At 37.0% G+C, this 27,588-nt stretch overlaps 1 protein-coding gene across 1 annotated transcript in view; it reads left to right on the forward strand.

Annotated features, from left to right (window-relative positions):
• Window positions 1-26,761, forward strand: part of LOC145683804 (uncharacterized) — a 28,324-nt gene extending 1,563 nt beyond the window's left edge. Inside the window, exons 2-4 of the mRNA XM_081755394.1 lie at window positions 21,649-21,833; window positions 24,429-24,594; window positions 26,199-26,761. Of these exons, the coding sequence (XP_081611520.1) occupies window positions 21,747-21,833; window positions 24,429-24,594; window positions 26,199-26,689 (744 nt within the window). The 5' untranslated portion in view covers window positions 21,649-21,746 and the 3' untranslated portion in view covers window positions 26,690-26,761. The remainder of the gene's footprint in view (window positions 1-21,648; window positions 21,834-24,428; window positions 24,595-26,198) is intronic.
• Window positions 26,762-27,588: the final 827 nt, after the last annotated feature.

A 27,588-nucleotide genomic window follows, 5' to 3' on the forward strand; every position in this document is an offset into this window, starting at 1 on the left:
TGAGCGCTACAGCGCAGCGCATCATCAAAATAGCCCTAAATAACGCAATGTGTATCACACTCTCATTTTCCAAAATATAAGAAAAATCGAAGGCGTGTCTCACATCGTAACGGCACGGTAAACATTATATTGAAAGAAAACATACAAGTAATTCTAACTTTTTCGTTATCTCCTCTGAGCGCTACAACGCAGCGCATCACCAAAATATCCCAGAATCACACAACGGGTATCATACTCTTATTTTCCAAAATATAAGAAAAATCGAAGGCGTGTCTCACATCGTAACGGCACGGTAAAAATTATATTGAAAGAGAAAATACAAGTATTTCTAACTTTTTCGTTATCTCCTCTGAGCGCTACAACGCAGCGCATCACCAAAATATCCCAGAATCACACAATGGGTATCATACTCTTATTTTCCAAAATATAAGAGAAATCGAAGGCGTGTCTCTCATCGTAACGGCACGGTAAACATTATATTGAAAGAGAAAATACAAGTAATTCTAACTTTTTCGTTATCTCCTCTGAGCGCTACAGCGCAGCGCATCATCAAAATAGCCCTAAATCACGCAATGTGTATCACACTCTCATTTTCCAAAATATAAGAAAAATCGAAAGCGTGTCTCACATCGTAACGGCACGGTAAACATTATATTGAAAGAAAAAAATACAAGTAATTCTAACTTTTTCGTTATCTCCTCTGAGCGCTACAACGCAGCGCATCACCAAAATATCCCAGAATCACACAATGGGTATCATACTCTTATTTTCCAAAATGTAAGAAAAATCGAAGGCGTGTCTCTCATCGTAACGGCACGGTAAACATTATATTGAAAGAAAACATACAAGTAATTCTAAATTTTTCGTTATCTCCTCTGAGCGCTACAACGCAGCGCATCACCAAAATATCCCAGAATCACACAACGGGTATCATACTCTTATTTTCCAAAATATAAGAATAATCGAAGGCGTGTCTCACATCGTAACGGCACGGTAAAAATTATATTGAAAGAGAAAATACAAGTATTTCTAACTTTTTCGTTATCTGCTCTGAACCCTACAACTCAGCGCATCACCAAATTGTTCCTAAATCACACAATGGGTACCACACTCTTATTTTCCAAAATATAAGAGAAATCGAAGGCGTGTCTCACATCGTAACGGCACGGTAAACATTATATTGAAAGAGAAAATACAAGTAATTCTAACTTTTTCGTTATCTCCTCTGAGCGCTACAGCGCAGCGCATCATCAAAATAGCCCTAAATCACGCAATGTGTATCACACTCCCATTTTCCAAAATATAAGAAAAATCGAAAGCGTGTCTCACATCGTAACGGCACGGTAAACATTATATTGAAAGAAAAAATAAAGTAATTCTAACTTTTTCGTTATCTCCTCTGAGCGCTACAACGCAGCGCATCACCAAAATATCCCAGAATCACACAATGGGTATCATACTCTTATTTTCCAAAATGTAAGAAAAATCGAAGGCGTGTCTCACATCGTAACGGCACGGTAAAAATTATATTGAAAGAGAAAATACAAGTATTTCTAACTTTTTCGTTATCTCCTCTGAGCGCTACAACGCAGCGCATCACCAAAATATCCCAGAATCACACAATGGGTATCATACTCTTATTTTCCAAAATATAAGAGAAATCGAAGGCGTGTCTCACATCGTAACGGCACGGTAAACATTATATTGAAAGAGAAAATACAAGTAATTCTAATTTTTCGTTATCTCCTCTGAGCGCTACAACGCAGCGCATCACCAAAATATCCCAGAATCACACAATGGGTATCATACTCTTATTTTCCAAAATATAAGAAAAATCGAAGGCGTGTCTCACATCGTAACGGCACGGTAAAAATTATATTGAAAGAGAAAATACAAGTATTTCTAACTTTTTCGTTATCTCCTCTGAGCGCTACAACGCAGCGCATCACCAAAATATCCCAGAATCACACAATGGGTATCATACTCTTATTTTCCAAAATATAAGAGAAATCGAAGGCGTGTCTCACATCGTAACGGCACGGTAAACATTATATTGAAAGAGAAAATACAAGTAATTCTAATTTTTCGTTATCTCCTCTGAGCGCTACAGCGCAGCGCATCATCAAAATAGCCCTAAATCACGCAATGTGTATCACACTCTCATTTTCCAAAATATAAGAAAAATCGAAGGCGTGTCTCACATCGTAACGGCACGGTAAACATTATATTGAAAGAAAAAATACAAGTAATTCTAACTTTTTCGTTATCTCCTCTGAGCGCTACAACGCAGCGCATCACCAAAATATCCCAGAATCACACAATGGGTATCATACTCTTATTTTCCAAAATATAAGAGAAATCGAAGGCGTGTCTCACATCGTAACGGCACGGTAAAAATTATATTGAAAGAGAAAATACAAGTAATTCTAAATTTTTCGTTATCTCCTCTGAGCGCTACAGCGCAGCGCATCATCAAAATAGCCCTAAATCACGCAATGTGTATCACACTCTCATTTTCCAAAATATAAGAAAAATCGAACGCGTGTCTCACATCGTAACGGCACGGTAAACATTATATTGAAAGAAAAAATACAAGTAATTCTAACTTTTTCGTTATCTCCTCTGAGCGCTACAACGCAGCGCATCACCAAAATATCCCAGAATCACACAATGGGTATCATACTCTTATTTTCCAAAATATAAGAAAAATCGAAGGGGTGTCTCACATCGTAACGGCACGGTAAACATTATATTGAAAGAGAAAATACAAGTAATTCTAACTTTTTCGTTATCTCCTCTGAGCGTTACAACGCAGCGCATCACCAAAATATCCCAGAATCACACAATGGGTATCATACTCTTATTTTCCAAAATATAAGAGAAATCGAAGGCGTGTCTCACATCGTAACGGCACGGTAAACATTATATTGAAAGAGAAAATACAAGTAATTCTAACTTTTTCGTTATCTCCTCTGAGCGCTACAACGCAGCGCATCACCAAAATATCCCAGAATCACACAATGGGTATCATACTCTTATTTTCCAAAATATAAGAAAAATCGAAGGCGTGTCTCACATCGTAACGGCACGGTAAACATTATATTGAAAGAGAAAATACAAGTAATTCTAACTTTTTCGTTATCTCCTCTGAGCGTTACAACGCAGCGCATCACCAAAATATCCCAGAATCACACAATGGGTATCATACTCTTATTTTCCAAAATATAAGAGAAATCGAAGGCGTGTCTCACATCGTAACGGCACGGTAAACATTATATTGAAAGAGAAAATACAAGTAATTCTAACTTTTTCGTTATCTCCTCTGAGCGCTACAGCGCAGCGCATCATCAAAATAGCCCTAAATCACACAATGTGTATCACACTCTCATTTTCCAAAATATAAGAAAAATCAAAGGCATGTCTAACATCGTAACGGCACGGTAAACATTATATTGAAATAGAAAATACAAGACATTCTGGTTTTTCCTTATCAGTTGTGAACCCTACAACTCAGCGCATCACCAAATTTGTCCAAAATCACACAATGGGTACCACACTCTTATTTTCCAGAATATAAGAAAAATCAAAGACGTGTCTCACATCGTAACGGAACGGTAAACATTATATTGAAAGAGAAAATGCAAGTCATTCTAGCTTTTTCGTTATCTCCTCTGAAGCCAACAACGCAGCGCATCACCAAAATAGCACTGAATCACAGAATGTCTATCACACTCTCATTTTCCAAAATATAAGAGAAATCAAAGGCATGACTCACATCGTAACGGCACGGTAAACATTATATTTTTAGAGAAAATACCAGTAATTCTTGCTGTTTTGTTATCTGGTCCGAACCCTACAACGGAGCGTATCATGAAAATATTCCTAAATAACATAGCGGATATTACATTTTTATTTTTCAAAATATGAGTAAATTCGAATGGGAGTCTCGCCTTGTTACACACGAGAAACATGCTATTTGAATTAAATCGAAAGAGGACCGGGAGTTTGAGTCAACGACAGTTACTTGTGATTCTTTACGAGACCGTAGGCCTAGAAGACAAAGACAAAACCATATTCAGTTTCGGTAGTCTTTTTTACTTCCTTTCTTGACGAAAATGTTCTGAAATTATGTTTAAGAAATGTTCAGTCGCGGTTTCTTTTTATGTGGGTTCGTAGAATGATTGCAATTAAATAGTGGTAGGGGTATGAATATACGTTACGTAGGGACAGGGTCTGGGTTAGAAATTACCACCTCTGATCACTTTGTATATCAAAACCCCTTTAAATTGTACACAATTTAGAGTTTGTTGTCAGTTTTTAAAACATTGTTTCAGTCATTTTTATTACTCAAAGAGTGTTTCTAAAATGTAATTTTTTAAAGCAAGTATATACGAATTCATCTTTCTAGCATTATGTTTCTACTCATTGTATTTACTGATAGAATTTCGTTAATTTTATAAAGGAAGTTTTACTGAATTTAGTCAAATTTGACAGGTACATTTTGTATCAAACCTATCTTTTATATATCTTCTTTATCTATGTCTTCTGAGCTCTGAATATAAAATAATATTTATTTAAAAGGAAACAATTTTAGTCTGTAAAGATATTTAAATTACAATTTCAATAATTAACTTGTTACAGAGGAATTACGGTTTATATTCGCAAATTTCTAAATTTAAAATTCATCTTTATTGTATAAATTTTCATAATATGCAACTGTTAAAGAGGACTTTAGAATATTTTTATTTTTACTACTAGTATTATTAGTAACATTGTTGGCAAGAAATTAATCCCAGCTGATTTTATCTCCCCTTTGAATTTATTTTTTCTTAGTTTCTTTTATTGCTTTTAGACTTTAATATGATTCGTCAAATTCTGAAATTATCGCAAGATTGATTGATTAGTTAGTTTACACACTTTGAAATAGTAATATTATAGGGAATTGTTTAATTTTCCATGTAATTTTATTTTTTCATTTCCTTCCTCTGTCGGGGAAAGAGCTAGAGATGGGCGGCAGTTTGGGATGGGTTCTTTTCCTGGAATCCATTCTTTTCAATTCATTCCAAACAAGGACTCGGTCCTGCGAATCGAATCCTCTCGTTTCGAAAGGTTGAATGATTCCGAGTTAATAGATTTCCGATTTGGTTCTTCCAAGAAAGGATTCGTTCTTTTCTGAATCGAATCTTTTTGTTTCGTTAAGTTGAGGAATTCCTATAGCCCATATGGTTCTCCAATATGATTCTTCATTTATCAAAAGTGGTCAAACTACTTTTATCGTTTGAGGAGGTATTGCAGGCAGTGTTTTTTTCTTTTTCTTTTCTTTACGGTGGGAAAGAAGATTGGAACAGGCCCGTATCTACGACGGGAGGGGGCTAGGAGTAGGGCCTCCCTGAATTTTTACTGCCCCCAAAAAACTTTCACGATAGGATTGGAAGAGTAGATATTACTATTTGATTAACTATAATATGTTTGGATCGCCCCCCACCCCCTACATTTTTCCGCTGGCTACTGGCCTGGATTAGAATGAGTGAAATGAAATGAAATGAAATATTTAGTTGAACGTCCCACAATTATGCACCGAGGCTAAAGGAGATGGTGATGATGAGAAATGAAGGAGACGGTGGAATGAAGAAAGTGTGAGGAAACGGAACAACGCCGAGGAGACCCACGCATACGGTGTTCGTCCACTACGAAACCCACTATGAGTGAAATGGTGGAAGCATACAAGCACAGAATATGACTACTGTTTCGAATCATGTGCAGAATGTTCCATTTTTCCTGGTACAGATAATACTATACACATTTATACAAAGATGTTATTACGAGTGTATGATGAAGCTGTTAAGAGAAGCATATTTTCTATTATTATTATTATTATTATTATTATTATTATTATTATTATTATTATTATTATTATTATTATTATTATTATTATTATTATTATTATTATTATTATTATTATTATTATTGTTATTATTATTATTATCTCAACGTCTTCTCACATAAATTTATTAAAAGCCAAAACAGTTGAAAAAAACACACACACACATTATCTTACTATTTATTCAAATAGTAATACCAGCAATTACGAAAGAAGTCTTGGTCTCCCTTGTAGAAGGGTGTCATATATAGGAAAACAGGGGAGCAATTGCCCCACCCCTGAGTTTCAGTATTTTCTAATCAATTTTATATCCATAAAAATCTTGAAGTTCATATGTCGGTGGAGAATCTCATTTCCCCTCTCAAGGAAAATCCGCACAGCTATATGGTTAGTGTACGTCCCGTCAGTACAAGAGTCACGGGTTATATTCGCGGAGGAAGATGTATCTCCATGTTTCATACAGAGTCGCCCCAGGAATGGATATTAAACTCCAAAACCAAATACAGAAGAAATCATGAGAGTTCATATAAGCGGAGTGTGTGTATGTGGGGGGGGGGGATTGCTATTCATATCACTGTTGTACAGAGCACGCCCTTTTGAAGAACTTGTTCCAGTGCACCCCCGTCACACCTATAAGAAAGCTTGAAGGGGAGGTTCCATCTACTTTATAGTTCTTTGTCGTATACACAAGACCTACATTATATCAAGCCTATATTAAATACTAGCTGGAATGCCTGTTCTTTGCACAGTGGGAATAGGTGTAACAAAATACTGAACCCATAGGCATTTGATGAAATTAAAATGATAAAAGGCTATTAGATAATCTACTTTGGCAGAAATTTTAAAACATTCTTCCCGCTTAGGATTCTTAATGTTAGAATTCAATTCGACGGGCTTAAATGTCCTCGGGGCTGTCATCAATCAATTTAGCGATCAAAAAACCATAAAGTCGACACTAATCTTGATCAATTTGGAAGTTTATTCACCGCCTCCCCACGGCGATGGAGGCTATAATTGTGCTTAAATATCATTGCAATTGCCACAATTGGCTTAACAACCCCGAAAACTATGCATACGACAGTATACGACAATAATATCAATCCAGTTCGACTACTTTTACATGTTGACCCCTATCAGCCTCCTGGAGCTGCTAGGGATTCGGGGTTGAACTTGGAGTTTAACAGCACTGAGAATTTCACCAATCAGCCTAGCGACCCCGAAAACTATGGACATATTATTTTCCCTCCCCCTGCCGGTGGAGCCTGGGACATATCTCGGTGAAGGGACCTCCGACATATCTCGAAAATATGCATTTTTAAGTTGTGACTACCATTCATGTTTGACTCATTTCCTTTGTTACCTGTCAAAAGTTCGTGGCTAAATTTCCACTGGCTCCGGAGGTATAACACCGGATATATCAAATGAACCCATTCGTCTTGTTAACCTCTGATCGCTCTCTTGAAAAATCGTAGAAATCAAGATACGCCACTTCGCTTCTTCACCGACGATGTAATGTCTGTTTAATTTTTATCTTCCTAAGTTTACAAACTCATGAAGTACTCAAGTTTTCGCATGAAGTTTGACTTACCCCATCCTTCCCTTAGGATAGACCCTTTAACGAAAGTGACATGATAGAAACCTAAGTTAGGTCGTGGCCTATTCATGAAGGGGTACGCGAGTGGTGGGTTCTGGTGCTCCGGACCCCTTCGAAATTCCGATTTTTCTGTATATTGTAATATCCTATATCATGTTATAAACAAACAATTCCACGCATCAGTGTTTACGAACACCACCACATGGTTCGGCAAGAGGATCTCCCATCAGATGGACCTATAACCACATGCAGACGACGGCTTCTGGCCCCTCCCACGGAGCAGAAGACGACATCAGAGCAGCAGCGCTACCGCCACCCAAAGAACCATATAAATTGGATGGACAAAGGCAACTCGACACCAGTTTTCTGGTGACCCTCCTTTAGTCTGCTACGGGACTCTTGGAGTAACCTAACCTCAGGCCTCTAGTCTTCTACGGGACTACGCCTATCCTATCTCCTGGCTTAGCCTGCTACGGGACTCTGTCTGGGAATCCTAACCTCATATGCTTAGCCTGCTGCTTGGCTCTGTTGGCCACAACCCGCCTCTGCTTGCTACGGAGCATTGGTTCCTTAAATCCACTCCTCTTAGCCTGCTACGGGGCTTTGTTGGAGATCCTGTCTGCGACCTTACGGTCAAAGACCACCTATAACTAACCCTTGATTCCAGAGAGATTAATTTCTATAGTATTTTGTGAAAATACTTTTATAGAGGAAACTTTTTATAATAAAAACTGGTAGTGGAAGTCGATTCCGGACGCTCTTTTTATTAAATGCTCTACCCACAATCCTATATGAGACAAAGTTTTACAATATTTAGTCTAATTTTAGGAGCGATATTTAAAATTTTAATATAATTTATCCTCAAATTGAATCTGGACCCTCCAAAGCTTTGGACCCCCTCTGAAATAAATTCCTGCGTACATGCCTGTATACTGTAAAACATCAAAATTGTTGTAGTGGTCTAGGAGGAGATTACTGCCAAATATTGTTAATTTATTTTTCATATAAATACTTAGATAGATGAGTTAACAAGTTACAGCAAAGAGCTAATTTTCCTCTTGCAATAAAAAGTCTATAGACCTGGTAACGCTGTATATATTTGTAGACATGCGCAGCGTGCTCATTATTTGCTTTTCAGTTTTGCAGTTTCTACGAGTTCTCAAGTGTTGTTTTTGTTCCATCCATGTCAATCCGACTCCTTTCACATCAATCCATCAACTGGATCCACTCGTTTCATTTTCTTTCTTTTTTTTTCGCCATCTGGTTCCACCAACCGAATCAACTGATTCAATCCATCAGTGATAAAATTAAAATCGAATGAGATTATGCCCATTCACTACCATACAATTCAAAAAATCATGAAGGATAATAAAATTAAACACTATATGGGGGTACTAAGAAAACGTACGCTGTGGGCAGCAAAGAATGAAATCATTAAACGTGAAGTAAGGTAGAGACAGTTGAATTCAGACATACCTCAGAGGGTTCACACCCATAGGTTTTGGTGTCGTCCTCTTGAGTTGCATGAGTTGAGTTGCGGTAAGTTAAGGTGTATTGGTACGAAGTAATGGTATCCGAGCCCACTGAAACTTATTAGTGTCCCCCTGAAAATAAAGTCTGAATTCAGCACTGGGTAGAAAATGAAAGAATAAAGTATAGGAATTTTAAGGTTGACTTGAGGGAGATATAGGGAGTGAAGTGATTTTATTGGGGCGCGTCACGTACCATAGAGGGGGTGGGGTGGGCACCGCTGCATTTAATGAGTAAGTAAGTAGGGTAAGTCGTGTATCCCAGGGACACTTTTTGTCATTTAACTTTCCAGAAGTAAGTGTATTTGTATTAGGCTAAAGAAAACGTATGTTCCTGATAACTTAATATTCCAGCTTCATACTGTAAAAGGTACAAGGGTATTGCAGCAATAACACGAATGACAGAGCAATTTTAAATGAGCAAATCGTGTATCCCAGTAGCGTATTCAGGATTTGTTTCGGGGGCTATGAGCAACACATGAATAAGCATTTTAATGCTGTGCCGACAAAGTTTGCTTTTAGATGCAGACGAATTTTAATAAATTCCGTGGGACTTGACTTGAGCCCGATTGCCCCTAAATACACCACTGGTGTCAATTGGTATGTAGGTGAGAAATGTATAAAGTGATCTGGGTTATTGTACCTAGAACTAACATTAAATCTAAAAATAATTGATTGTTGTCAAGAACTAATTCATTGTTAACAAAATAAACGATAAAGAGTACTGTACAGAAATCATAGTCTGCTTCCTCTTTCTGATTAAAATAGCAATTTTTGCTTTGTCAAGAAACTGTAAAATCAAGAGCATGTAGCACGTATAAAACATATAAGATCGATGCATAAGTTCGTGCGGTTTTCCTTTGGGTAACAATGCAGCATGAAGGGATTGTTTATCGTTATTCCGTTGTTTTACCGTAGTTTGGAGTTTGTGTGTTGTGAAACATGGATTTGCTTAATTGTGAACGTATTATTGTATCATATTTCAGACAAACTAATATGGAATGTCAAGTTGAGAAAAGTGATAATTTCCGTCACGTTTTACCCTTGAGTTTAACCGAGGATCCAGTGCAACAGAAGCTGTGAGAACAATTTGTGCAGTGTACGGGAATGAAGCAATTGCTGAAAGAAGAGCATAGAAATTCGAACAGGACGTTCCCAATTTCGAACAGGACGTTTTGACTTGTCTGGTGATCCACGTTCTGAAAAACCTTCAGATTTTGACGAAAATCGCTTGAATGAGTTGCTTCATGAGAACCCTCGTCAAACAACGCGGGAAATGGCGCAAGTTTTTGAATGTGATCAGTCAACTATTGTACGCCATTTGCATTTGATGGGTAAGGTACAGAAATTGTGTACATGGGTACCACATGAGTTAAGTGACAGTAACAAAAATAAACGATTAAACATCTGTTCGTCATTCCTTGCCCGGCACCAGTTGGCTTGTGATAGGCACAATGCATTCCTTTTGAACATTGTCACAGGTGGAGAAATGGTGCCTGTCTGTCAACATGAAGAAGAGGAAAGAGTAGCTCAGCCCATCAAAAAATCAACTCCCCGTGCCAAGGATGGTGCCCATCCACAGGAAATCATGTTCTGTGTTTGGTGGAACAAAGATGGCATTCTTCACCATGAACTTCTTCCGAAAAACGTATGCTCTCTGCTATGTATAGCGACCAATTAAGACGTCTTGCTGTTGCTGGTGAAAACAGTTTTATTACTCCATGATAATGCTCGTCCGCATACGGCGAAATTGACCAAAGATCTGATAGTTGAACTTGGCTGGGAACCACTTCCTTATCCTCCGTATTCCCCTGACCTTGCCCCCTCAGATTTTCATCTTTTTCGCTCTCTCTGTAACCACATTCAGGGGTAAGTGTTTCCTGATAAAGCTTCTCTTGACCAGTGGCTAACATTTATTCCAGTCAAAACCAAAACAGTTCTACAGGCGAGGTATTGAACTGCTACCTGAACGTTAGCAAAAGGACATAGATAGTGGAGGGGAATACATCACTGAGTGATTGTGAGTTAATGTAAGTGACAGTAAAATGTATGCAATGTATTGTTACACTCGTAGAATATGTTAATGTTATGTCTATGTTGTATTTATTTTTGAACTAGCAGCGTTCACCCCGCTTCGCTGCGGTCACCCCGGAACGCAATAAACTTTGTTACTTAGATAATTTTTACTTTTTCGCTTTCAAGTGATATGATAAAAACCATAGAAGATTGCAGTAAATCTTAACATTATATCGCCTGTCATTTATGTTAACCCGCCCCGCTTCGCTGCGGTCATCCCGGTGCTGGCATATTGTAAAAGTGTCTGTAAAAGTAAGCAAATCAATTAAAAAATTTTAAACAGAAGATTCAAGCTATTTTCCGCTGTATATCGCCTGTCATTTATGTTAACCCGCCGAGTGACACGGTCATGCGGGTTGCATATAAATACGTTTATTTTTACCTATGATGAACTAATAACAAAGGATTTGTACGTTATGGACACTTGAATGGTCAATTATCTCAAGACACTGGTAATTAAAAATTAAAGTGATATGATAAAAACCATCTAGGGTCCAAATCCTAATAACCCCCCAAAAATGAAAGAAATTGGTTCAGCCGTATTAGCGTGATGAGCGGACAAAGAATTGTACGTTCTCTTTTATATATATAGATTAACAGAACAGCAGAATAAAAATAAAATATTAAATATAAAAACCGCACGAACTTATGCATCAACCCAATAATATTGCAGAATTATCACATTGCTAAAATAACATACAATAAGTATTGAAGTAGGTATCTTCGATTTAAAAGCATACATATGCTCAGTTCATTACATCAAAGAGTGATTATCATATACAAAGTATTGGTCCTTGGTACATTAAAATCCGTGTCTCTTGGTACATGTATCACTTTATTTATAAGCAAACTCAAATATAACAAAATGAACGCGTAATAAATTAAAATTATTTATATGTAGAAATCATAGTTAATCTCTTACATAAAATTCAAAGTCTTGAGTGACTTACTTATCCTCGCTCAAGCCAAACAGCTTAAGTTAGAAACTTGAAATTTGGAAAGTACATAGTACATAGGGCACCTCTAAGGAAGGATTTTTGGAAATTTGACGGGGAAGGAGGTGAAAAGGAAAAAGGGGGTGGTTTGGAAATATTATAATAAGATGTCGATATATCGGGACATTTGAAGATTAGGAACATGGAATTTGGAATTTCGACTTCTACACATCTTGCATGTTTTTTTTTTTTTTTTTTTTTTTTTTTTGGAAATTCAACGGGAAGGGTGGAAAAGGGGTGGGAAGTATTTTAATAAGATGGCCATACTTCTGAATCCCTTAAGCTTAGAAACTTGAAAACTTCAACAATTATATAAAATAGCAAGATAATAAAGGAATGAACTATAACTACTACCACAATCTTCTGGTCACCCGGAGAAATTACGCATAAAACTGCCCACTTCTTCCCTCGCAATGTAAGTGCAATAAACGGAAAAATAAGCAGATACGTGTCCGAGGGTTTTAGAAAATACCGTTTATTAGGGTATAGGGTTTCACCCGAGACGAGACGAGACAGAATTTTTGTCACAAAATTCGAGCCAAGACATAGCTCTTCCAATAGAAACATATGTACTTTTCGAGACGAGGCATCATTTTCATGACATATTTTCGAGTCGAGACAACCTTAAATCTTGTCTCGTGCGCATCCCTATTAGGGTGGAAGGGGCTCAAATGCTGGTCTGATGTAGCGAAGCGGGTACGTTCAACTAATTATATTAATATATTGCGTAATTGTTTGCACTTCCACTTTAAGGCAGCAAGAAAAAGCACTCCAAATATCAGCAGCAAAAATTACTTGGATAGGCCTATATGAAAAACATAATTGCCTTTTAGCTCATTTGTTTCATTGCTGCATGCAATTACTTTATGGTGCCCAAATGAAGCATAGGTAATTGATTTCGCTGGCAGGAAGAAAAAAATGCTACGAAATTCAGGAGGGCTGTAGGTGCATGTCCCCTGGTACATTGTGTCCCTGGATGTACGAGTTCCCCTAAATACAGTACAGTAGGTCGTTTGCTTTATATCCGACCATTTTCTATTCGCTACTACCACCTGGCATATCATGCTGGAACTATGGATTTGCTGACGAGAGCAGTGCTGTGTTTTACCTTATAGGTGCGTGAGTGTAGGTATTAAGTGTTATCAAATAGCACCGAAAATCAAGCGGTATTGGGAGGGTTACCTAATGGCCCTTTTCCAGGGCGCGCGATCGACGATGTTGAAGACGCCATTTCAAGAGTCAAAAGGCACACAAATTTATGAAACTGGCTATCTGGGCTTTTTACAGGAATGTCCTCAAACTGAATGACAAGAAATCCTAGTTCTTCTGCCATTTCCTGATAAAAACGTAGATATGTTTTGGCGGTATGACTCGAACCCTTGTCGATATGGATCATCACCTGGTTCGCGTCCATTCCATACAATTGTTAGATGTCTCTCCGATAGATAGGTGTCAGAATGGATTCTTGGAAGTATCTAGCATTCACCTTGAGATGTTTGTCCACCTTGCATATCATCAACTTACCCTCATCCGATTCCCGTAACAACCATAAAGCCACGAGGGAAACTTACACGCTTTCGATTTTTCTTATATTTTGGAAAATAAGAGTGTGGTACCCATTGTGTGATTTAGGGCTATTTTGGTGATGCGCTGCGTTGTAGGGCTCAGAGCAGATAACGAAATATCAAGAATTACTTGTAATTTCTGTTTCAATATAATATTTACCGTGCCGTTACGATGTGAGACACGCTTTCGATTTTTCTTATATTTTGGAAAATAAGAGTGTGGTACCCATTGTGTGATTTGGGGCTATTTTGGTGATGCGCTGCGTTGTAGGGCTCAGAGCAGATAACGAAATATCAAGAATTACTTGTAATTTCTGTTTCAATATAATGTTTACCGTGCCGTTACGATGTGAGACACGCTTTCGATTTTTCTTATATTTTGGAAAATAAGAGTGTGGTACCCATTGTGTGATTTAGGGCTATTTTGGTGATGCGCTGCGTTGTAGGGCTCAGAGCAGATAACGAAATATCAAGAATTACTTGTAATTTCTGTTTCAATATAATTTTTACCGTGCCGTTACGAAGTGAGACACGCTTTCGATTTTTCTTATATTTTGCAAAAAAAGAGTATGGTACCCATTGTGTGATTTAGTGCTATTTTGGTGATGCGCTGCGTTGTAGGGCTCAGAGCAGATAACGAAATATCAAGAATTACTTGTAATTTCTGTTTCAATATAATGTTTACCGTGCCGTTACGAAGTGAGACACGTCTTCGATTTTTCTTATATTTTGCAAAAAAAGAGTATGGTACCCATTTTGTGATTTAGGGCTATTTTGGTGATGCGCTGCGTTGTAGGGCTCAGAGCAGATAACGAAATATCAAGAATTACTTGTAATTTCTGTTTCAATATAATGTTTACCGTGCCGTTACGAAGTGAGACACGCTTTCGATTTTTCTTATATTTTGGAAAATAAGAGTGTGGTACCCATTTCGTGATTTAGTGCTATTTTGGTGATGCGCTGCGTTGTAGGGCTCAGAGCAGATAACGAAATATCAAGAATTACTTGTAATTTCTGTTTCAATATAATGTTTACCGTGCCGTTACGAAGTGAGACACGTCTTCGATTTTTCTTATATTTTGCAAAAAAAGAGTATGGTACCCATTGTGTGATTTAGGGCTATTTTGGTGATGCGCTGCGTTGTAGGGCTCAGAGCAGATAACGAAATATCAAGAATTACTTGTAATTTCTGTTTCAATATAATGTTTACCGTGCCGTTACGAAGTGAGACACGCTTTCGATTTTTCTTATATTTTGGAAAATAAGAGTGTGGTACCCATTTCGTGATTTAGTGCTATTTTGGTGATGCGCTGCGTTGTAGGGCTCAGAGCAGATAACGAAATATCAAGAATTACTTGTAATTTCTGTTTCAATATAATGTTTACCGTGCCGTTACGAAGTGAGACACGCTTTCGATTTTTCTTATATTTTGGAAAATAAGAGTGTGGTACCCATTTCGTGATTTAGTGCTATTTTGGTGATGCGCTGCGTTGTAGGGCTCAGAGCAGATAACGAAATATCAAGAATTACTTGTAATTTCTGTTTCAATATAATGTTTACCGTGCCGTTACGAAGTGAGACACGTCTTCGATTTTTCTTATATTTTGCAAAAAAAGAGTATGGTACCCATTTTGTGATTTAGGGCTATTTTGGTGATGCGCTGCGTTGTAGGGCTCAGAGCAGATAACGAAATATCAAGAATTACTTGTAATTTCTGTTTCAATATAATGTTCACCGTGCCGTTACGATGTGAGACACGCTTTCGATTTTTCTTATATTTTGGAAAATAAGAGTGTGGTACCCATTGTGTGATTTAGGGCTATTTTTGGTGATGCGCTGCGTTGTAGGGCTCAGAGCAGATAACGAAATATCAAGAATTACTTGTAATTTCTGTTTCAATATAATGTTTACCGTGCCGTTACGAAGTGAGACACGCTTTCGATTTTTCTTATATTTTGCAAAAAAAGAGTATGGTACCCATTTTTTGATTTAGTGCTATTTTGGTGATGCGCTGCGTTGTAGGGCTCAGAGCAGATAACGAAATATCAAGAATTACTTGTAATTTCTGTTTCAATATAATGTTTACCGTGCCGTTACGAAGTGAGACACGTCTTCGATTTTTCTTATATTTTGCAAAAAAAGAGTATGGTACCCATTTTGTGATTTAGGGCTATTTTGGTGATGCGCTGCGTTGTAGGGCTCAGAGCAGATAACGAAATATCAAGAATTACTTGTAATTTCTGTTTCAATATAATGTTTACCGTGCCGTTACGAAGTGAGACACGCTTTCGATTTTTCTTATATTTTGGAAAATAAGAGTGTGGTACCCATTTCGTGATTTAGTGCTATTTTGGTGATGCGCTGTGTTGTAGGGCTCAGAGCAGATAACGAAATATCAAGAATTACTTGTAATTTCTGTTTCAATATAATGTTTACCGTGCCGTTACGAAGTGAGACACGTCTTCGATTTTTCTTATATTTTGCAAAAAAAGAGTATGGTACCCATTTTGTGATTTAGGGCTATTTTGGTGATGCGCTGCGTTGTAGGGCTCAGAGCAGATAACGAAATATCAAGAATTACTTGTAATTTCTGTTTCAATATAATGTTTACCGTGCCGTTACGAAGTGAGACACGCTTTCGATTTTTCTTATATTTTGGAAAATAAGAGTGTGGTACCCATTTCGTGATTTAGTGCTATTTTTTTCATGCGTTGCGTTGTAGCGCTCAGAGTAGAAAACGAAGAATCCAGGATTACTTTTATTTTCCCTTTCTATATAATGCTTACCGTACCGTTACGATGTGAGACACGTCTTCGATTTTTCTTATATATTGGAAAATAAGAGTATGGTACCCATTTTGTGATTTAGGGCTATTTTGGTGATGTGCTGCGTTGTAGGGCTCAGAGCAGATAACGAAAAACCTAGAATTACTTGTATTTTCTCTTTCAATATAATGTTTACCGTGCCATTACGATGTGAGGCACGCATTCGATTTTTCTTATATTTTGGAAAATAAGAGTGTGGTACCTATTGTGTGATTTTTGTCCAATTTGGTGATACGCTGAGTTCTAGGATTCACAGCTGATAAGGAAAAACCAGAGTTACTTGTATTTTCTCTTTAAACATAATGTTTACCGTGCCGTTACGATGTGAGACACGCCTTCGATTTTTCTTATATTTTGAAAAAATAGAGTGTGGTACCCATTGTGTGATTTAGGGCTATTTTGATGATGCGCTGCGTTGTTGGGTTCAGAGGAGATAGCGAAATATCAAGAATTACTCGTATTTTCTCTTTCAATATAATGTTTACCGTGCCGTTACGATGTGAGACACGCTTTTGATTTTTCTTATATTTTGGAAAATAAGAGTGTGGTACCCATTGTGTGATTTAGGGCTATTTTGGTGATGCGCTGCGTTGTAGGGCTCAGAACAGATAACGAAATATCAAGAATTACTTCTAATTTCTGTTTCAATATAATGTTTACCGTGCCGTTACGATGTGAGACACGCTTTCGATTTTTCTTATATTTTGGAAAATAAGAGTGTGGTACCCATTGTGTGATTTAGTGCTATTTTGTTGATGCGCTGCGTTGTAGGGCTCAGAGCAGATAACGAAATATCAAGAATTACTTGTAATTTCTGTTTCAATATAATGTTTACCGTGCCGTTACGATGTGAGACACGCTTTCGATTTTTCTTATATTTTGGAAAATAAGAGTGTGGTACCCATTGTGTGATTTAGTGCTATTTTGGTGATGCGCTGCATTGTAGGGCTCAGAGCAGATAACGAAATATCAAGAATTACTTGTAATTTCTGTTTCAATATAATGTTTACCGTGCCGTTACGATGTGAGACACGCTTTCGATTTTTCTTATATTTTGGAAAATAAGAGTGTGGTACCCATTGTGTGATTTAGGGCTATTTTGGTGATGCGCTGCGTTGTAGGGCTCAGAGCAGATAACAAAATATCAAGAATTACTTGTAATTTCTGTTTCAATATAATGTTTACCGTGCCGTACGATGTGAGACACGCTTTCGATTTTTCTTATATTTTGGAAAATAAGAGTGTGGTATCCATTGTGTGATTTAGGGCTATTTTGGTGATGCGCTGCGTTGTAGGGCTCAGAGCAGATAACGAAATTTCAAGAATTACTTGTAATTTCTGTTTCAATATAATGTTTACCGTGCCGTTACGATGTGAGACACGCTTTCGATTTTTCTTATATTTTGGAAAATAAGAGTGTGGTACCCATTGTGTGATTTAGGGCTATTTTGGTGATGCGCTGCGTTGTAGGGCTCAGAGCAGATAACGAAATATCAAGAATTACTTGTAATTTCTGTTTCAATATAATGTTTACCGTGCCGTTACGATGTGAGACACGCTTTCGATTTTTCTTATATTTTGGAAAATAAGAGTGTGGTACCCATTGTGTGATTTAGGGCTATTTTGGTGATGCGCTGCGTTGTAGGGCTCAGAGCAGATAACAAAATATGAAGAATTACTGGTAATTTCTGTTTCAATATAATGTTTACCGTGCCGTTACGATGTGAGACACGCTTTCGATTTTTCTTATATTTTGGAAAATAAGAGTGGGGTATCCATTGTGTGATTTAGGGCTATTTTGGTGATGCGCTGCGTTGTAGGACTCAGAGCAGATAACGAAAAGCCAGGATTACTTTTATTTTCGCTTTCAATATAATGCTTGCCGTGACGTTACAATGTGAGACACGTCTTCAATTTTTCTTATATTTTGGAAAATAAGAGTGTGGTACCCATTGTGTGATTTACGATTTTTTTTTTTTTTTTTTTTTTTGTGATGCGCTGAGTTGTAGGATTCAGAGCAAATAAGGAAAACCAGAATTTCTTGTATTTTCTCTTTCAATATAATGCTTACCTTGCCGTTACGATGTGAGACACGCCTTCGATTTTTCTTATATTTTGGAAAATAAGAGTGTGATATTCGTTGTGTGATTTTAAGCTATTTTGGTAATGCGCTGCGTTGTAGGGCTCAGAGCAGATAACGATAAATCAAGAATTACTTGTATTTTCCCTTTAAATATAATATTACTTTCCCATTGCAATTATTTTGAAGTCTGATTATATTTAGATATTCAAGGAATAGTAGCTTTCAATTCTAGTGTTTGTGTAGAACTGTTCGTTCCTTGATATTTTTTTCATTTCTCTGTGAAAGTTTTGCACCATAATTTTTGAGGTCTTGCAACCCTGATAATTTGTTAGCAGATGTCTGCCAAAGTAACTCCGGTAAATAATAATTAGTCCTGGAAAGGCTCATACAGAGCTTGTAGTTTAAAAGGGCATGGGTTTTGGGTACTAGATTTACATATTAATACTCTTATTTTCTGTCAACGAATACATACTGAACGAAATGACTAAGCTATTATCTTCCCATGGTAACAAGACATTAGAAACGCGAACTTATTCTAAATGTTATTAAATTGCATGCAGTGAGTACTTAATGATATTACACCAATCATTAAAATATTAAAGAATAAATGACTTCCATGATAAATCATAGAACGTGCAAACCAGGTATAGTTGGAGCTTTTTGGTTTTATTTTAGTTTAGCGTACCGTTCAGCAGCGGGGCTATATGAGACTTGGACCTACAGTTTAAAGTAGGATCCGAACTTCCGCCAGAAATCGAACCCGGATTTCCCACGCCAGAGGCACGTATGCAAACTTCTTACCCACGGGTACTGTACAGTATTACTGGTTTTTATACCGTGAAGCCTACTCAGGTGAATTATTGCATAAACTACTTTTACTGGCGTATCTAAACTAATGATGTACGATAAAATTAGTTTTAAAACTTCGTATTATCTACAGGTGTAGGGAAATATGCTTTATTAAAATTCAGCTCTAAACAGTGATTGATAAACTTGTAATAGCAAGTCAGGCGGATTTGGCATCTAACTTTGCATGTCACTCTACCTGAAAATATGACTAGATATGGATCACTCGATCAATAAATAGTTACTGGATTTCGCTTTACACTTTTAACTACTCACTACTAATCAATTACAGGAAAAACAATATTTTTCGAAAGTAAGAAATGGTGTTTTTTAGCATAACAGCACACAAAATAAACATTGTGTTAATGACTAAAATCATTTTTATAATTTAAATGGCAGGATTTAGAACGTAGTTAGTAGTATCGATTAGTTCTTCACTTGTGCTATAGGTTTTTCCCTGTTCAATGTTTAGAGGTACAACATAATATGCCGCTGGGCTTTGGGGCATACCTGATAGAAAACATGTTAACTTCAGTACTTTTCTGTAAACTTGACATAACTGATATAAACGTCTGCTTAATTAGTAGTACTAAGATGTTTAATGAGGCTTTTCGGATGGTTGAGAGAATTCGTTGTTCAGCTCAGTTTTTGGCTGCAATCTTCAAAACAGAAATCTTTTTTTTACGTTCCACAGTTGTCATAGGCTAAGAGAGACTGCACTAATAAGAATGAATGAAATGAAGTGAAGAAAGTGGCAGGAAGCTGGAGAACTCTTCAGTGTTTGTTCAACACAAAGCCCACTAGGCGCGAGCTTGGTTGAACTTGGGACTCACGCACAGATGAATGCTCTACCCCTGAGCCACTGCGGCCTCTTCAGTTTTCAAGCTACAGTATACAGGGTGTTAACTGATACTTGCAATACTGGAAAGCAACTGGAAATTTATATCGATAACGAAAATACTGAAAATATATTGAAAATTGTGTAATATTGGAAAATTCCTTTTGAGACGCTTCAAGATGGCAGCCCCTTCATCTGGGTGTAGGTAGTGATAGATATAACTGGTAACCTAATCAGAAACCTAGCTAGTTCGAGAAAGCAAATAGTTATTTTATATATAGTTACGTTCATGTAATATTTTTGCAGTATCAAGACAGTAGCACACCTAAATGTGAACATTAAACACGTTACTCTGATATTTGTAATTAGTTGGTCTTGACTGTTTCTGTACAAATGTAATGAGACTGTAAAAATATGTAATACGGTGAACTAGCTGAGAAAAGTTTGCTGTGAGGACTGGAGGACCAACACACCAAAAAAGTGGATTGAAAGGCATTCTGAGTGAAAAAAGGTCCAGAAAACTCTTCTGGTTGTTGTTTTAGTCCACTAGTTTGATTTTTCTATTAGCATACAGAAGACTGCTTGTGTAACATTTTACAGGCCATTCAATACCATAGCATACAGTCGTATGTGGCACTCACGTTGTTTTGGTTCACCATAGTTTTCTAAACATTTTTCGGTCAGAATACTGGAAATATTTGAAATACCAAAGTCAACTCCAGTAGACCGTACAGTCAGGGGCGTCATTTAGGGGGGGCAGGGAGGGGCAATTGCCCCCCCCCCTGAGTTCGAGATTTCTATAGATTTTATCAATTAAATAGTAGTAAATCAGTGAAATACGCGAAATTTTACTTATATCAAGGGGTCTTGCCCCCCCCCAAGCAAAATCTGAAATGACGTTCCTGCACATGTTGCAAATTATAACGTATTTTTTTCGCCTTTTTGAAGTATCGGAGGTCTGAAGTTTTCTGAAAACACTATTTGGGACCTCACGAACACAATGTGATCAGATTTCAACCGAAAATCCGAGGGCCTGTTTATCTAGTCTACTACCACAAAAAAAAAAAAAAAAAAAAAAAAAAAGTTGCAGTAGCGTAAAGTAAATTCGATGTTACATCTTTTTCCTTGTTGACTTCTAATTTTGCGTATTTTTAATAATTTTAAATAGCAATTTAAGAACCTGACCAACAGGGGCGTCATTTAGGGAGGGCAGGAGGGGGCAATTGCCCCCCCCCCCAAGAGTTTGAGGAATACATATACTTTAATCGATTGTCTACTGATATACTAGTACAAAACGTGAAAATCTTATCTCCATGGTGCTCTTGCCCCCCTCAAGCGAAATCTGAAATGACGCCCCTGCGTACAGTTCCTTATCTTTATATTTTAGTCATTGATACTGTGTATTTTCTTTTGTAGATGAGCCGATTGTGGATGAAAAAGTTCAGTGGCTTCAGAACAGTATCGATCCATGGGCACTAGTTGAAATAAATTGGAACGACACAGTCCTCAATCGCATGCGGGAAGTCGAAGATTGTGCAGGAACTGTCGTGGACTATTTTAACAAATATCCTGCTCTAAAACAACCTCAAGGATTTCAATTAGTAAGTGTTGTACGTTTATATATGAGAAATTAATCAATATTGGGCGTCCCCAACTCTCAGCATTTAAGATGTTTATCAAAATACGATGATTATACGATTCTAAATTCTTCTAGAGCAGTGTTCAGCAACTAGTGTGTCGCGGCACACCAATATGCCTTGTCAAGGTGAAAGCTGTCACGTAAACGTTTACCTATTGTAAGACATTATTGAACTCTTTATCCCTGTTTCTGCGTGCCGAGGGGGTGTCAAAATTCACTCAGGAGAACTGCAATCACCTAATCACCTAAAAGAAATCCACTTAGGAGAACTGCAACAAGGATTGTATTAGTACCTTTCTACATAGTCACTGTGCCTAGCGACACATTTTTGCCAGCGGTTCTGCACTTTTCGTAAGCCTGTTTTGTAAAAGTCTGCAGTTTGGCTTTGAAACCATAGTTCCTCAGAAATAACGTCTTTCCTACTGTCAAAATAACATTCTCTGAGTGGATGCTTCATTTGTGAGAAGAGAAAGGTCACTTTGGTGGGTCAACCTTTCATATCCTAATTCCACTGCCTTCATGGACACGAGCTGGTACATTGTCTGCCAACAGTAGAACCCCTTGTGTGGCCACTCCACGACGTTTCTTCAATTCCTCTCGTGACTTAGTCAGGAGATGGGAATAATAGGTAATAGTTAGTCCCTGTCGTAGGTAATCTTCGTGATGACCCCTTCAGTCTCAGAAAACTAAAAGCATCACTTTGGCGGTCGACTTCTGTGTTGTCTTTTTAAGGGTTGGAAGGAGGGGTGTTTCCATTGTTTGCTCATTTCCTTTGCTTGTGGATCATAAAGATAAACCTAGCGTTCGTCAATTGCCATTAGTCTGCCTAGGTCCTCTTCATCCATCTCACAGCGATGCAACATTTCTTTGCAGCGTCGTCGCGAACACTTCTGGAATGAGCAGTCGTGGCACTCATCGTATTGACACTTCGTGAAAATGCAGCTGGTTGTGAGTATTATTTCAGGTAGACCCATAATCCATATCTATGCACACAGAACATTTTCAATGGTAATCCTCCGGTCTTCCATTATCTCAACTTTCTCTATCAAGGCGACATCATTCATGAAAGATTGTCTTCCAGATCTACAGACGTCCGCGGTGGTCATTTGTAAGTTTGGAATTGGTTTCCACTTGGATCCTTTCATAGGATGGGGTTTCATCCTCAGACTTCTCTTCATGAATCTACTTTCGTGATTTCCCCTGCAGATGGAGGAATTTAATGACGCTTCATGCTTCAAGCTTGCCAATCATCGCACATTCAGAGATTTATCTGGAAAAAGTTGTAACTAGTCCATGTTCATGGTTCACATACGTGGACCTAACTATAAAATGCATGTAAAAGGGGGGTTGTAGTTCGTCATTCTAGGTGATTGTACGAACTTGTTGATGCTTCCTCATATACTTGTACAGTATTTAATTTCCTGTAATTTTTTTTCGAAAGTTGTTGGATTAAAACAACTTGCATGACTGTAATACTATGTCTTTCGCAAAGTGTTCCGGAATTTAGTGATAAGGTAGTCAAATTATCACAGAGGCCAAGAACCCATTTACAATATCCGTAACGTTGCTAATGCTTCCTGCAAGGATATTATGAAAATAACCTCTCTCAGCTATTAGTGAAATTTGAAACATTCGTCTCTACTGAAATTACTTAGAGTTCATTTCCAATTCCATTGTATTTGTGAGAGTTGGAGTTTTAGACGTAGCCTGAAATTAAAGCGTCAAAAAAGGAGACTTCAACCATTCAATGAAGAAATGACTTGCATTAACAACTATTCCTCCACGAACCAGTGAGACACAACTGTCACATTGGAGGTATAACTAGAACTAGGTATTTATTAACCTATTATAACAAAAGTATATTTTCTTTATGTATTCTGAAGTATAACTTCATACACACAGAACTAAAATCCATGTACTTGTGCCATAATATATTTTAATACATTTTAATTGACATAAATAATTTATAAATGTGACTCAATTTGTTTAATAATAATAATAATCTTTAATAACGTGCTTAGAACTAAAATCAATAATACAACTCTTGGTCGTGTAATTCAATGATACGAATATAAACCTATAGAATACAATAAAACCATAAAACGATAGAAAATATTATGCTAATTACATATGAAATAAGTGAATTAAACCATAGTCAGTGCACTAAGTCATTGCAAATCAAGGTAAATAAAATAGTTTTAAGATGTTCAATGATTGTAATGCTTTACAGGTCTTGAGACTAAAACTTGTTTTGTTGCTAGGTTAGGTGGCTCAGTAGTACTTAACTCTCGTGCATGGGTTCTTAGTTTGATCCTCGGGTAAGTTTGTGGCTTACAACATTGCACCTGTCGGTGGATTTCTTACAGTATTAATTTCTTGCAAAATATTACCTTCAATCTCATTGATTAACAATAATAAACAAAAATATTTGTGAAATAGCTGCAAAAATTAATCGTAAGACTGTCCAACTGGTACGTGTATGTATCGCTGTTGGTTGAACATATGTACTTATTTTTTTTCTCCATTGGTGTTTTAATGTTTACAATTTTCTTTTCAGCTGTTACACGATTTTTCGTACCTCTATCCAGAGAAGGACAACTGTTTCTTCAGTACTATAGTGGCAGTACGAGATAGAATCATCAATATCGCTGAAGAACGCATAAAGACTTCCAGGGATCCAGAATTAAAGCATCAAATTTCAAATTACATAGGACAAATTAGAGGTAATGCAAATTCAATTTTAATTTGAATTTTGAAGTATCTCTGAAAGTTGCGTTTCGAGCATAGACAATCATGTTACCTGAACCCACTCTGTCCTAACACTACATATTTTTAATACAGCTTAAGTGGGTCATATCACAAGTAGGTAGTATTTTGTATTTTTTTATTTTTATTTATTTTTATTTATTTATTTATTTATTTTTGTTCAAGGGCTTCCATGAAAGGCTCCCTAAGCACGAAATATATTTGTTTCTGGGTACTTTACAAGAGTTTAAAAATTATTCCTCTCTTAGACGGAGTGGGTAAGGTACTGGTAGGCCCACAGCGGTATAAACTAGTTTTCCAACTAGACCAGTAACTATCATTCTTTGAAAAGGAATGAAGTTTCATCTTAAATTAAAACAAAATGCGAAAGTTATTATTCCTTATCATGTACACTTATTATGTTCCTGCTCCATATTTGTATGGCATTTGTTTAATCGTTCTGTTGTATTACGGAACTTATATTAAATTCGTTGTCACATTATTTCTATTCTAAGGAAGGCTTTGGATGCCAGATGAAATTTCGTTGATTGAAGGAATACTGTTGATATTGGCCTCGACGTTATGCACCAAGGCTAAAAGAGACTGTGCTAATGGTGGTGAACAAAATGGTAAAATTGTTTGAGAAGTCGAGAAAACCCACGCACACTGTTTGTTCACCACAAAACCATTTGGCGAGAGCCTCTCCGTTGATCTAGTGACTAGTGTGTGCGTCTTTGATGCACGTGGTCTCGAGTTCAATTCCCAGTGAGAGCACACAAAAAAGTTTAGTTTAACATTCACTTTAGTTTACCGTCGTTCTGTCTTTTACCCTAATGAACATTACCGTGTAACATTAAACAAAAATGTAAATAAAACATATATGAAAACTTACGATCATGATCAGCAGAGTAGAAAATAAGGACAATTATATATATTTAGAAAGTACTAACTTGGATATTGAATGGATTTTAAAAGGTAAAACTAGGGATGACATATGTTCATAATGAGCTATTTAGCATGTGCTGAATTCGTAATGCAATCAAGAGACTGAGAACTGAAATTAAACAGAAAACTTAGTGAACCTTCACTTTTACAATAAAATAGCTTAGTTTCACATACATGTTCATAGACTTAGAAATATTGTCAAATAATACTAGGATTTAGTTCGACCTAAACAATACACTGGTATATATTTTGAAGCTAGTCGTTAATTAAGTGTTAAGATAACTCATTGGAACTCTTGGCTTGAAATCATTGAATAATAAAACCATATTAGTCATAGTAGGTAAAAAATAGAATGAGAAAATGTTTCGACATCCAACCATAATAGCGTGTAATTTTTCTTTACTATGACTGGTGTTATCAGTAAATATCAGCTGGTCGCTTATCTTCGTATTTCTGAAATTCTTCGCATCATTCAATAGTGATTTTATTTAATTCTTTCAATTAGTTCCCTCTTAGTTATCACCAATGTTTGTCAGTTACCGGTAACTGAAATACTCAGAGAAGTGTCGATTATAATTTAGCTCTAGTTTACTTTCACACTGAACGACCCGATTATAACTACTGTTGTTCTTTTCAGATCAAGATCCTGACTCAAGGAGTCTAGTGGCCCTTTTGTTAATTCCTTACATAATTGGAATTCCGCCCTGCAGACGGAATAGAGGATTTACAACATGGAAACCATCGCGCTCAGAAATAAGAGATGGATTCATAACTCAAGTTGCATCAGGAGATGACGTACAGGTGTGCGTTGAATCCCGAAGGAACAAACTTCAACGTCTTGGACGGTCTTTCCAGCCCCTTGTGTTATTTGTTGGTGACAATCTTACGGAAGTGAAGGGAGTGTATGTTGTAGTGGATCACACATATTATTCCATGCACAGTGTAATCCAAGCTGTAGATGTTGCTTTCAAAATTTTTCAGTCCGTTGGTGCTCAATACCCAGAAGAAGCATCAGATATTTGGCTCGTCATACAGAGAGGATTTTACAACATAGAAACAAAATTCGATCGTATAAATCAAGCAGTGAGGAACTTACTAGCGGATCTTTGCCTCTTAACTATTACATAAAATGTATACGTGTTACGGATGTGCGAAGAAATTCCCTGTAGTATCTAACTTAATAAAGCACATGAGAATTTACTGCAGGAAGTTAACTACTGGTACGAGGGATTTCCGTTGCGGCGAAAGAAGGTGCTTTCGCCTCTTTTCATCGGGAGTTACTCTTAAAAGACACTTAGTTAGTCCATTCAACATGTACTTCGTCCCCATCAGTCATTGATTCCCAATCAAACCTAAATATTGTACTTTCTGATACCCCTTCTACACCCACGCAAGATTTTGTTCATGAAATAACCAAAGAAAACGCTATAGCACAATTTGTATCATCACTGCATGCAATGCCACTTATTCCTCGTTCTACAATTCAGTTCATTGTGGAAAACTTGAATAATTTTTTACATGCCTCAAAAAATATTCTTAAAACCCAATTTTATAATATGGTTGGTAGAGATAATGTTCCAAGATACATTCAAGAATGCTTCGAAAAAGTGTTGTCATCACATGCTGCATGTGTAACGGATCTTCGTTCAGAATATAAACGTCTTCAATTCTTTGAACGTTTGGAAACTTACATTGCTCCCATAGAAATTACAATTGGGCAACGTATGGAGTCCAAACGTTCAGGAGATGGTGTCGGTTTTGTATCTATACCTTGTACAATGCAGCTTATACCTATCAATGTTGTTCTTCAAAATTTTTTTTTCAATTAATAAAGTCTTATTTGAAACCTTACAATATTTAAAGTATTTAGAAAATGATGCAATCTGTTTAGAAAACATTGTGCAGGCGAAAATTTGGAAAGATGTACTGAACACAAGTGAAGGAAATTACCTTCACCTTCCCATGATACTGTATTTCGACGATTTTGAGATTGGGAATCCTCTTGGTAGTCATGCTACTATTCATAA

This window comes from Thermobia domestica, chromosome 4, assembly GCF_964235325.1.
Source record: "Thermobia domestica chromosome 4, izTheDome1.hap1.1, whole genome shotgun sequence".
Lineage (NCBI taxonomy): Eukaryota > Metazoa > Arthropoda > Insecta > Zygentoma > Lepismatidae > Thermobia > Thermobia domestica.